Genomic DNA, 13109 nt, shown 5'->3' on the forward strand with positions numbered 1-13109 from the left:
TATTGTGTGTAGATTGATGAGAAAAATATATATTTAATCCATTTTAGAATAAGGCTGTAACGTAACAAAATGTGCAAATGTATATTATGCAAATCCATTCAAACATCTGTCATTTCTCCCAGGACTTTGAGCGTGAGAAACATGCCCACGGCGTGCTGCAGTTCCAGTTCAACGAGATGAAGGAGATGCTAAAACAGAGCGAGGAGTTACTAACAGTGAGTCTGGGGGCATCCTCGAAATTAAACCCCCAAGCTTGTCAGGACAGCCAAAATGACTTTACCTGTCACCTTTCAGTTTTCTTATTTCTGAACTTCCCTGTCTCCTCACCTCCATGCTGATCATCTATTGTTCTCACTCCTTTCAAACACACTTCCTTCTCTCCTGTTTATTCCATCACATCTTGCTGCGTTTCCGCTGTCCAGGAGATCCGTCAGATGCGTCTCAAGCAGGACAGCTTTGTTAGGGAAATCTCTGACCTGCAGGAAACCGTGGAGTGGAAGGATAAAAAGATTGGGGTATGCCCTGTGAACTCTAATCCATTAGTTTTGTTAGTACATGTTCAATTTGGTAGCATTTGGTGTATGTATGCAAGTGTAAACCCCCACACATTGTGATATGTTCACCTGCTTTGTGGTGTTAAAATACACTTATTTACTTAGGCAGAGAAGTTGATGCTAGCTAAGTGCATGAATGCTTGATACTGTATACTGTACCTTCCCTCACTTTCTCTATGCTCACTTTCACTTACTTCACCCATATCTTCCTTTGTTCTTCACCTGCACTTCCTCCTCCCCCACTGGGGGCGCTGCTCAGGCCTTAGAGCGGCAGAAGGAGTATTCGGATGCCATCCGAAATGAGCGGGATGAGCTCAGGGATGAGGTGGTCCAGCTAAAAGATATTCTGAAGGTACTTTGTCATCTCATGGGAGTCGGAGCTCGGAATATGCAACAGTGGCCCCTGAAACAGGGTTTCTCTATTGTAGTTATGTGGCTAAAATGTACTGTTGTGAGATTATTAAGCCTGTCATCAGTTTGTGTTCATGTCCTGCCCAGAAACATGGAATTGTCCTCAGACCTGACCTGACCACCAATGGGGAAACGCTGGAGTTGGGAACTGAAGGGTCAGCCAGTGGAGATCCAGCTTCTCAATTGGTTCAGGACTCCCAGACGTCGCCCATGGAAGGGGGAAACAGCATGCTTGGTAAGCACCATTACTGGACAAAGATCGCTACATGTTGTAATCTCCTGCTTACCTCATAGCGTTTCCAAATTACACCTAACTTGTAAGCTTAAATCATGCCTAATGCAAACCTGTAGACTTAACCTGAGTTTGGTTGACTGACATAGGTTTTGGACTTCTTCTGCGACTAACTTCTAAGCTTTCACCACTGATTCTCCTCCCAACCCATTGCAACCCTTGCACCTGATGCATTTAAACTAATCCATGTATCTGAACCATGATTAAAGCAGATGGTGTAAACACCCTTGTTTTGGTGCCAAAATGTGTATCCTACATAGTGGTTTAATATTGAGGTAAGTCCAGGGTCATTAGGCTGATTGCTTTGGTGAAATTATGTTGACCTTGTGTTTATTATAAACTCTTTGCTTCAACCTGATAAATGTCAAAAGTGTTTTCTGTGGTGTTATAGTTGGTTGGTGTTTACACCAGATCATTACATGGATCACAATGAATAAATCCATGAATTGGGCTATTCAATGTAGGTTATCAATTATTTTTGTTTGTGTTGAAAGTCACGAACCTGTCCATTTCTGGCCAGTCCCAAAGCAATATAACACCACAGCAGACATTTTCAGAGTTTAAGATTTGCAGCTTGCTAAGGTACCTCTGACCTGCTCATCTGCCTTGACGATTAATCTGGGATCAAGGGCTTTGTTTGGTGCTCTCCTCCTGTTCTTCTTCTTCTTCATTTTCCACCTCCTCTTCCATGCTGGTTTGATTTTACCCAATTCTTTCAAATTCCGCTTTGCGCTAATTGGCCCAGGTTCAACTGAGAGATCTTGATCATCAGAAAAATGTCAACACTTGAAACTCCAGGTCACACTGTTTGGCCTATATCACCCTCATGGTATCCCCTCATGGTCTCCTAGGCAGAGCTCAGGAGATGGAGTTGGAAAGTAGAGGAGATAAGGTGGTGGATCCAGGAAGGTCCAGGCAGCAAGAGGATACATACGAGGAGGAGGCTCAAGAGAACCATCTGATCTCGCCCACCCCCTGTAGCCTTGCTGGTGTTTCTGAAACAGAAACATCAAGGGAGGCTCAGCCATTCTCGCCCACATTGGGGGAAGAGGTTGAGATTGAAAGCAGTGATGTCAACAAAGACTCTGACAATGGCATACCAGTAGTAGAGGTCAAACGTGGACCGGTCTGTGATTCTGAGGTACTTGGGCTTGTAACAGGTCCTGAGGAAGAGGTTACAGGAGCGGGGGAGGGGTACGAAGCAGCAAGTATAAAGGAGACAGGGCAAGGCAGAGTAGAGGTCGCAATTGAAGGGGAAATGGGAATAAAAAATGACAAGGCAGATGATGCAGAGACCAAAGTTGCCAAGAGTAGTGATGACACCAAAGAGACGTCCTCAAAAGAGCCTACCTCAGAATATGGTGTAGCAGCTGAACAAGAGAAAATCGAATTGAGTAAAGAGGTTGTGAAAAGTATAGATTCATGTCCTCCGCCTAGGGAAACCATTGAGGACACCATGAAAAATGGCACACAGATTAGCCAAGGGACCGACCTTGATACTAGTAAGAGCCCAATCAAATCAAACCCTGAGCCTCAGAAAACAAAAAAGGCTGAAGCGTTACCAGAGATAACTGACCTGCAGCCACAGGCCCAAGCAGGCAACAAGAAGAAGAAAGGCAAGAAGAAGAAGGGAGAGACACAAAGCGATGAAAAGCAGGAAGACCATAAGAAGAGCACAACAGAAACGTGTGTAGTCTCCATGACAAATAGCACACAGATTAGCCTAGGGACAGACCTTGATACTAGTAAGAGCCCAGTCGAATCAAACCCTGATCCTCAACCTGAGCCTCAGAAAACAAAAAAGGTGTGTGTATTACCAGAGACCACTGACACGCAGCCACAGGCCCAAGGAGGCAAGAAGAAAAAGAAAGGCAAGAGGAAGGGAGAGAAACAAGGTGATGAAACACACAGAGATAAGATGAGCAAAACAGAAAAGGATATGGTCTCCACCCCAACAGATAAGGAGCCAGTAGAGGAGCTAGGAGAGGGGGTTATCACAATAGAGACACAGCAGCTTCTAGAGGGGACCAGTAGATCACCAGAACGAGAGCTCCAAAGCCCTGAAGAAAAAGCACAAGAAGAAGAAGAACAACTAGCAGAAGAACGAGTAGAGGTTAAAAGCGAGGAGCCTACCATTGAAGTATCTCTGACTGACCAAGCTAAGAGTGAGGAAGTTGTCACGAAGAAGAAAAAGAAGAAAATTAAAAAGGACAAACAAAAACCTACCATGGAATCAGAGAAATCAGAAGGCAAGATATCAGTAGTATGCCTTGAGTCCAACATTGGTATTGCTGATCCTGTTGACCACTCCAAGTGTATAACCAGCGCTGAAAACCCTATGGAGGAATTAGAATCGACAACAAATACTGGTACCCAAAAGGACGAGTCAGGGTACACAACCAACCCTGATAACTTTATAGACTGCTTGAACTCTTCAGCTGACCCAAAATGTCCATTGGACTCGAAACAGTCCACAGCTGGGAATTCAAACAATGTCAAAGAAGAAGATGTAATCAAGGTCTCAGTTAAAGAGGCTCAAACAATCCAAGACACAAAGGAACAGGGGAATAACTTTCACAGTCCCATCGTTCTAAGACTGGAGCTCGAGAAGAGTGTGGAACCTGAAGACCTTATCTTCCATGATGGTGTCACTACTCACCCAGACCATGCTAGCGAAAATGCGACACAAGACCTAAAAGAGGCAGGTCAGGATAAACAAATTGGGAGCCCAGAAGAGTGTACAAATGCACTTGAACATGAAGACATGGCAAATGTAGAGAAATGCAACAATTCATCAGATGAGAAATGTTGTAGCACATCGCTCGACAGCAACTGCCCTGCTGCTGAGACCATAAGACGGCCTGAACAATTGGTGGATCTACCTGGTTGTCCAGTCACTGACAAGCACTTGCATGAAAACAACAAGCTAGAAACACTTGATGCAGAAGAGGCATCAAATGGAGGGATCTCTACAGAGACTGAGCTGAATTATACAGAAACACGACCACAGGACCCTTTAAAAGAAACTCTGGTGACAATTGACTCTTTTAGGGAACAGAGCCACAATGAAAGTGGACCATGCACTATGGTGGCCAAAGCAAAAGAGCAAGATGATCCCATTGAGGCCAAGCTGGAGAGTAACAAGGTACCTGGACCCAGTGAGCAGGGGAATGACGAGGAGAAGGACGGTGATGAAAATGAGAAGGGTCAATCGTTTGACTTTTCTGACATATATTCGGTGGTTCCTGCAAATGTATTCCCAATAATATCCCAAGAGGAGGTCAGCCAGGAGGTGAGAACGATGTCGGTAGGATACAAAATAGAGGTAGAGCCAGGTAGAGCGAAGGCTAACAATAAAGAGGAGGACGACAAACCGCAGCACACAGTAGAGGGAGTTAGCACGATAGTGGCACAGCAATCAATTGAAGGGTGGTCAGATAGTGCACCAGAGGAGCTCCAAAGCCCTGAAGAAAAAGCACAAACCATAGTTGAGGGCCAGAACGTGAATGAAGAACAACAGCTAATCACTGTAGAGGAAGGGGTTAGTGTAACATATGAACAGAAAGACATTGCACAGGAGGGAGTGAGTGTGACTGTTGAACAGCATGGTGTAGAAGAGAGCGAGAGGCAGCAGAATGCAACAGAGGTAGAGGCTTGGCCACTAGAGGAGGGGGAAGAGGCAATCCAGTATGGGTCACAGCAGGGTAGAAGAGAAAGTAGTCAAAGTACAGAGGATTCAGCAGGGGGCGACAATGAGCAATCTAGGACAGGCTTGAAAAAGGGCAGCAAGAAAGGAAAAGGCAAGGGGAAAGAGGACTGCCGGATGGCCTAGTTTTTAGGTCTGCCCTCAATATAAACAACAGCAAATATTTATGAAAGTAAGTGCAGAGTCTCAACTACTACAGCCAAAGCAAGAACCATTCAAATTCCTTCCAAAAGTATTATTCAATGTACTATATAGTGAGGTCCAAAAGTATTTGTGACATATTTTTTGTTTTGGCTTTGTATTCCAGCACTTTGGATTTGAAATGATACAATGAATATGAGGTAAAGTGCAGACTGTCAGCTTTAATTTGAGGGTACTTTTTGTTCAGCACTTTTTGTACATACTGTAGTCCCCCCATTTTAGGGAACCAAAAGTATTTGGACAAATTCATTTGTGTGTTAAAGTAGTCAAAAGTGTAGTATTTGGGCCCATATTCCTAGCACGCAATGACTACACCAAGCTTGTGACTCTATAAACTTGTTGGATGCATTTGCAGTTTGTTTTGGTTGTGTTTCAGATTATGTTGTGCCCAATAGAAATTAAAAATTGTAAATAATGTATGTCACTTTTAATAGAATATGTTTCTAAACACATGGATGCTACCATGATTACGGATAATCGTGAATAATGATGAGTGAGAAAGTTAGAGGCACAAAGACCATAACCCCAAAACATGCTAACCTCTCACCATTACCAATAACAGGAGAGGTTAGCATTTCTGGGAGGGATTATATTTATGCCTCTAATCCATATCCATTATCATGGTAGCATCCACATTAATGTAAAAGTGTTTAGAAATATTATATTCTTATTTACAACAAAAGTAAATGACACAATACATTATTTACCATACATTTCTATTGGGCATAAGCTTGATGTAGTCATTGCTTGGAATATGGGACCAAATACTACACTTTTGACTACTTTAATTCACACAAGTCAATTTGTCCAAATACTTTTGGTTCCCTAAAATGGGGGGACAATGTACAAAAAGTGCAGGCATTTTTAAAAAGGTACCCCGATCTGGATGAAAAACCCTCAAATTAAAGCTGACTATGATGGACATTAGAAATATGATGGCCATGCAACAACAAATATGCCACTGTCCAAATACTTTGACTTCACTGCATGTGGGTATTTTAGCTCATTTTTAGGGAAGTTTGCCATAAGGGGTGAATAATTACCAGGCAGGCTTCTTTCCCCAAACAAGCAGCAACACACCTGATTCAACTAAGAACCTTGACTTAAGACTAGTAGTAGTTCATAAGTAGAATCAATCAAATGTGTTACTACTTGCCTGGAACGCATTGGCCCTGGTAGGTTACATTGCCCATACTCTCATATAAATCTGCAGCACCTATATACCTATACTGTAATAATATAATATTGATTGATTGCCTTTTTTTTTTTTTTGCATTTATTCAAGGCACGATGTTTACCTTACAATGCATGATATTCAGATTTTCATATTGTCATACCGTCCTTCTCTCATCCCGTGATTTACGGAATTACTTGCCTAGTACACAAGGGGGTGCCAAAAAAAAAAAAAAAATGCCTGTTGGGCGTCTTACCAGAATGCTAACAAAATTAGCACAAGTAATAGTGAATTTCCATGGAGGCTGCTAGATAAATATGTTAACAAGCCCAAATGAAAATAAACTAATTGCAAAGACAGGCAATCCAGCTTACAAAGTTATACATATATCGGTAGGAGCTACCAAATGTCATTCTTGGTGAGTTTGGACATTTACAAGCGAATGTGAACGACCGACATTGTGCAAATGAATAACGTTTTGTTGCATGCACGGCAGAAAGCTAACGCCATACGTTGCCCCGTCACCTTACTAATTCAGCCACTTACTTAGATAACTAACAAGTTAAACTTAGGTGTCGTGTTAACGCTGAATTCTGTGTTTTTCATGCAGGAAAAAAATATAAAACACATAAGACATATCTTGCTGCATTTTGTAAACGCAGATCTAAAATGCTTATTATAATTTCTGCTCAGCATCAGACTACTTTTGTGCTTCAGTTTCACTTCTCCACTCAGATGAGAATTCTGTATTTTCTGTGAAGGAAAACTATAGTTGCACCTCCCTGATCACTCTTGAAGCAAAAAAAACACTTGACTTTCCAAATAAAACGCGACCCTTGTCAATACACAGCTGGACTGCTCCCGCTTTCTCCCATTGTGCTATTTACAAACAAACATATTAAGAGTAGGGGTGTTAACCCCGGTGTCCTTGCTAAATTCCCAATCTGGCCCTCATACCATCATGGCCACCTAATCAGCCCCAGCTTCCAATTGGCTCATTCATCCCCAGGACGTTGCTTTAAATGAGAATGTGTTCTCAGTCAACTTACCTGGTAAAATAAGGTTTAAATTAATAAAAATAAACTGGCTCAACTGTTCTGGGGGAACTACGGTAAGCTTCATAATGTAAAATAATGTGACAAGTGAAATGAAGAACGTGATCTGCTTTATCTGCTAACGTATTGCACAAGTGGACTGCAGGTGTAGCTACAAATATTATGATTATTTGAAAAACTTCAAAGAAATAGTTTCAATGGTATTGACTGTATTGAAAAACCATCCCCTGGCTATTTCCAAATACGGTATACCGCCCAAACCTCGTCAAAAGTTTGCCCAGAACTAAAAATATATTCTAGCTTGGTGGCTTTTGATGAAGAGAAAAACGAACCGATTGGGATTAAGTCTCTCATGCCATTAAAATAATTGGCAGAAAGATCCTCCATGTTACAAGTCAATTCCATGTAGGCTATGATATCAGGTCAAATCCAAGCCCTAGGCTGTCATGTGCACACTGTACAATTGCTTTGTGTTCAGTATATGCCATGGCTCCTGAATTCATATGATATGACTGCTAGACAAATTGTATACAGTGTAAGAATATGACTCCCTTGTTAATCACTGGTCTAAATGTTTATTCATGTGCACTTTTTGTAAGGAAATACCTTGTGACCCTTTTCATGATTGAATAAAATAAGTCATTACCAACTTTGAGAAAGAATCTTTAGTAATGTATCACAGTATAATACTAATTATGTAGTGTTATATTATAAGTGTTGTCTGCCTGTCAATAGAAGTCTCATTGACTCACAAACATAATATCTTAGGCTCAACTTCTCTCATCCATTAGCTGTTTAGCCCTAGAGGCTGTGTACCCTCCTCTTCACAGTTTCTGCATGCTAACCATAACCCCACCCCTCACCTACACTCTCCCAATGGACACCTGCTCCATTGCATGCATCTAGTGACTAAACGCCTCCCACCCTGACTCAGCCCCTCCCCGTCCATGTACTTGGCTCCTCCAACCCCTGGTATGTTAACATTGGTTTTACTGTATGCTCAAGTTCTTATGATTGTTCTTGCATGAACGTAATGAAAGTGTGTATTGATTGAGTTATAGATGCTTACTCAAAGTTATACAGATAATGCTGAGAAGTTATGTGAGACATTTAATACTGTAAGCAGTTGTCCAAACTTGTTGCAAACATTCTCAGCAATACTGAAATGCAGCAGATCAGCTCTAAAGCCAGTTTTTCTTTCAGAGATCCGTCTGAGGAAGCTGGTTGACGAGCGGGAGAACTTGATAGGACAGGTGAGTAAGGACATCCATCCATAGTCTGTCACCCATTACGCTAGCTGAACTCACTGAATTGGCCATAGACCTACAGGTAAATCACATAAAATCAATAGAAAAATGTGACATCCGCCAAATATAACAGGTGTAGACCTTACCATGAAATGCTTACTTACAAGCCCTTAACCAACAATCCAGTTAAGAAAATGGTTAAGAAAATATTTACTAATTAAACTAATTAGTTTAATTAGTAATTAGGGGGGGGGGGGGTCAATGCAAATAGTCCGGGTGGCCATTTGATTAATTGTTTAGCAGTCTTATGGCTTGGCGGTAGAAGCTGTTAAGGAGCCTTTTGGACCTAGACTTGGCGCTCGGGTACCGCTTGCCGTGTGTTAGCAGAGGGAACAGTCTATGACTTAGGTGACTGGAGTCTTTGACAATTTTTTGGGCCTTCCTCTGACACCGCCTAGTATATAGATCCTGGATGGCAGGAAGCTTGGCCCCAGTGATGTACTGGGCCGTACGCACTACCCTCTGTAGCGCCTTACGGTCAGATGCAGAGTAGTTACCATACCAGACGGTGATGCAACCGGTCAGGATGCTCTTGATGGTGCAGCTGTGGAACTTTTTGAGGATCTGGGGACCCATGCCAAATCTTTTCAGTCTCCTGAGGGGGAAAAGGCATTGTCGTGCCCTCTTCACGACTTTCTTGGTGTGTTTGGACCATGATAGTTTGTTGGTGATGTGGACACCAAGGAACTTTAAACTCTCGACCCGCTCCACTACAGCCCCGTCGATGTGAATGGGGGCGTGTTCGGCCATCTTTTTCCTGTAGTCCACGATCATCTCCTTTGTCTTGCTGACGTTGAGGGAGAGGTTGTTGTCCTGGGACCACACTGCCAGGTCTCTGACCTCCTCCCTATAGGCTGTCTCATGGTTGTCGGTGATCAGGCCTACCACCGTTGTGTCGTCAGCAAACTTAATGATGGTGTTGGAGTCATGCTTGGCCACGCAGTCGTGGGTGAACAGGGAGTACAGGAGGGGACTAAGCACGCACCCCTGAGGGGCCCCCGTGTTGAGGATCAGCGTGGCAATGTGTTGTTGCCTACCCTTACCACCTGGGGGCGGCCCGCCAGGAAGTCCAGGATCCATTTGCAGAGGGAGGTGTTTAGTCCCAGGGTCCTTAGCTTAGTGATGAGCTTCGTGGGCACTATGGTGTTAAACGCTGAGCTGTAGTCAATAAATAATATAATATAAATAATATACCATTTAGCAGACGCTTTTATCCAAAGCGACTTACAGTCATGTGTGCATATATTTTTACGTATTGGTTGTCCCAGGGTTCGAACCCACTAACCTGGCTGCTCTACCAATTGAGCTACAGAGGACCAATGAACAGCATTCTCACATAAGTGTTCCTTTTGTCCAGATGAGAAAGGGCAGTGTGGAGTGCGATTGAGATGAGGGTTCTAGTGGCTCTGTTATGGTGTGGGGTGCATTTTCCTGGCATGGTTTAGGTCTACTCAACGCCTTAGAGGGCAAGATAAACGCCAATAAATACACAGCCATTCTGAGTGATCACCTTCAACCTATGGTGAATAATTTATATCCTGATCGGTGTGGTCTCTTCCATGATGACAATGCCCCCATCCACAGGAAACGAGTGGTCACTGAACGGTTTGATGAGCATGAAAACGATGTATGCCATAGCCATCTGTCACCAGATCTCAACCCAATTGAACACTTGCCTGTGACTGCGTTTTCTACCACAATCAACAAAACACCAAATTATGGAATATCTCGTGGAAGAATGGCGTCGCAACCCTCCAAAAGAGTTCCAGACACTTGTAGAATCTATGCCAAGGCGCACTAAAGCTGTTCTGGCGGCTCGTGGTGGCCCAACGCCCTATTAACACACTTAATGTTGGTGTTTCCTTTATTTTGGCAGTTACCTGTATGTTCGTGTTGCTGTTTCATACAACTGCAATTTGAATATGTATGACCTAAAATGAACTTGCTGCTAAATTGTGTAGAGATTAACTGATAATGCTTGACTCAAATGATAAGCCGATAAGCCTAGATTGCATGGGTGACTGGTCCGAATTGTGAAGTCACTCACTTACATACAGACAGATGTTTTAACTATGTCCTGAATGTGATCCTCCTTATAGGTGAAGAAACTGAAGGCCCAAGTAGAGCAGAAGAAACAGAGGAACGGGACTGAGGAGGACTCCAGCCCGGAGGGCGAGGTTCTGGAGAACGGCACATACCCACACATACAAGACCTGCAGAGTAAGATCCACAGATACTGTAACGTGTTTTGACTATGAAATTAATGACTCAAGACAAAAATGAATGTTAGTTCTAGCAATGTTATTTTAATATGATTCATATTCAGTATCTACTGCATTGGCACATCAGACCTTGTTTTCTTTTTTCCCACATTTGCAGGAGATGCCAGCAGGCAACTTAGTGACCTAAAGTTCAAACTTGTCAAATCGGAGCAGGATGTGACAGCTTTGGAACAGAATGTAAGCGTACTGTCATTAACCAGGTTGATTGGAAAGAGATAATTATCACAGATCCAATTACTGCTAATTTGACTCGTTATTGGCTGAGATTCTCATGTACTCTATCCAATCACCAATCTGCAGGTTACTAGGCTAGAGGGTCAGGTGACCCGCTACAAGGGTGTGTCAGAGAACGCAGAGAAAGTGGAGGACGAGTTGAAGGCTGAGAAACGCAAGCTGCAGAGGGAGGTATGGCCCCCAGCTGTCAGTTATGTGGCTTGAATCAAGCTCCTATGCAGAGACCAGATGTCAGGGGTCTGCAATGTTCAGAACATTGCTTCTGATATAATTTAAATAGATAGAATTCCATGGTCATGTGGAAGAGAATAGAATGGAATAGTTTCTCCCTCATTTACCTGAACTGTACACTAATAGACTTCCCTGCATGGATTTAAAAGGAATGGACTAATCCTTTAAAATCTTAAGGGGAGTGAACAAGTGCACACTTGGGTTATAATGTACACAATTTGTTGTGTTTTTGATTCATTGTTGATTTTCTGAATTCTGAATAAAGTCTAATGATTGATCTTTGTTCTTTCTGTTCCTTCCTTGACGGCAGTTGCGGTCAGCGCTGGACAAGATAGATGAACTTGAGTCGAACAACAGCCACCTCTCCAAACGGTTGGACAAGATGAAGGCCAATCGCTCCACGGCAACGACTCCCTAACGATGACCTGGCAGCATAACTCCACCCCTATCCTGTCTGTCCACCAATGGCTGCCCACGTTGGAGGGAGTGTCCCGCCTTGCATTGGGCTTGCCTTTCCATCTGCTTCGCAACCATATGAAAAAAACTTTAAGAAACTTGAGTTATCCTAATCGCTAGCGCACAGAACAGAAACACGCGCAATGTGCCATTTTCTTAATGTCTTTGTTTTTGTTTGTTTTTCCAATTATGAGAATTCTTCATAGGTGTATATATGACACAGTAAATGACACCCAGAAAGCCCCTACCAAGCACTAATTGGCGGGGAAGAGTAAGTCTATATGTCTAATTTTCTGCTACCAGGGGATGGTGCTGCTCTGCACCAGAGAATTGTGGGAAATGCGGTGCGACTGGGGGCGACTTGGGACTAGATGGGTTTTTTTGGACCGCGACTGGCTACATAACTTTCCTGTCCACCCCCCAACCCCAGTGTACAGACTAACACTGAATGTCCCTCTGTCCGGAACCATCCGCCGCCTCACTCAACCCCCTATGTTCACCTTTACTTGGACATGGCCCCAAGTCTCAGTGGACTGAACTGAACTGGGTTAACATGGTGTGCTGTGGATGTGAGAGCATTTTTGTGTGTGTATTTACATTTTTTCTCTTATACCCTGCATTTCTCTTATCTGTGTCCTAAAGCCAAAGTATGAGCACATTTTACCATGGTTGGGTGTGTATGTTTACCTGTTGTCTCTTAAAGGGCAACTCCACCACTTTTCAACCTCGTTTTCATTATCTCCAGCACAATACCAGTGTCAACATATGTGAAAATGGTGCATTTGTAAATTTAGTTAAAAAATTTAAAATAAAGTTAAAAGGTGACAAGTTAGAACATTTTAAAAACAGTGATTTTCAAACAGTCGCGATGACGCGGGGAGCAAGAAAATACCCTACCTTTCGTTAGAAACTCTGAGGTTTTGAAAATCAATTTTTACTTTTAATCCTACCCTGTAATGTCACATAGAAACATTATTTTAGGACCACAGGTCATAGAAACGTGCTGTTTTCACATACGTAGACACTGGTTTGGTGCTGGAAATTATGAATTTGAGGTTAAACTGTGGTGGAATTGCCCTTTAAATCCAAGGGCTTGTGTAGTCGATAGGCCACAGGAGATTGTGTGTGCATACCACCTTCCCAAGCTACACCTTCTCTCTTACCACAATTGATATAATCATTGTCACACAAACAGAATGTACAGTA

The 13109-nt window shown here is 42.9% G+C and overlaps 1 protein-coding gene across 15 annotated transcripts in view; it reads left to right on the top strand.

Moving 5' to 3' along the window:
• Positions 1-12679, top strand: part of lrrfip1a (leucine rich repeat (in FLII) interacting protein 1a) — an 86545-nt gene extending 73866 nt beyond the window's left edge. For 14 of the 15 annotated variants that reach the window (XM_041862957.1, XM_041862979.1, XM_041862997.1 and 11 more), the window contains 5 exons: positions 123-215; positions 423-515; positions 814-906; positions 1053-1200; positions 2109-5340. In XM_041862957.1, the coding sequence (XP_041718891.1) occupies positions 123-215; positions 423-515; positions 814-906; positions 1053-1200; positions 2109-5089 (3408 nt within the window). In that variant the 3' untranslated portion in view covers positions 5090-5340. Of the gene's footprint in view, positions 1-122; positions 216-422; positions 516-813; positions 907-1052; positions 1201-2108; positions 5341-8596; positions 8647-10799; positions 10921-11079; positions 11160-11282; positions 11388-11757 lie in introns of those variants that run through there. The other variant, XM_041863055.2, reaches the window with a different exon arrangement.
• Positions 12680-13109: the final 430 nt, after the last annotated feature.

The sequence above is a fragment of the Coregonus clupeaformis genome, chromosome 4 (assembly GCF_020615455.1).
Source record: "Coregonus clupeaformis isolate EN_2021a chromosome 4, ASM2061545v1, whole genome shotgun sequence".
Taxonomy (NCBI): Eukaryota; Metazoa; Chordata; class Actinopteri; order Salmoniformes; family Salmonidae; genus Coregonus; species Coregonus clupeaformis.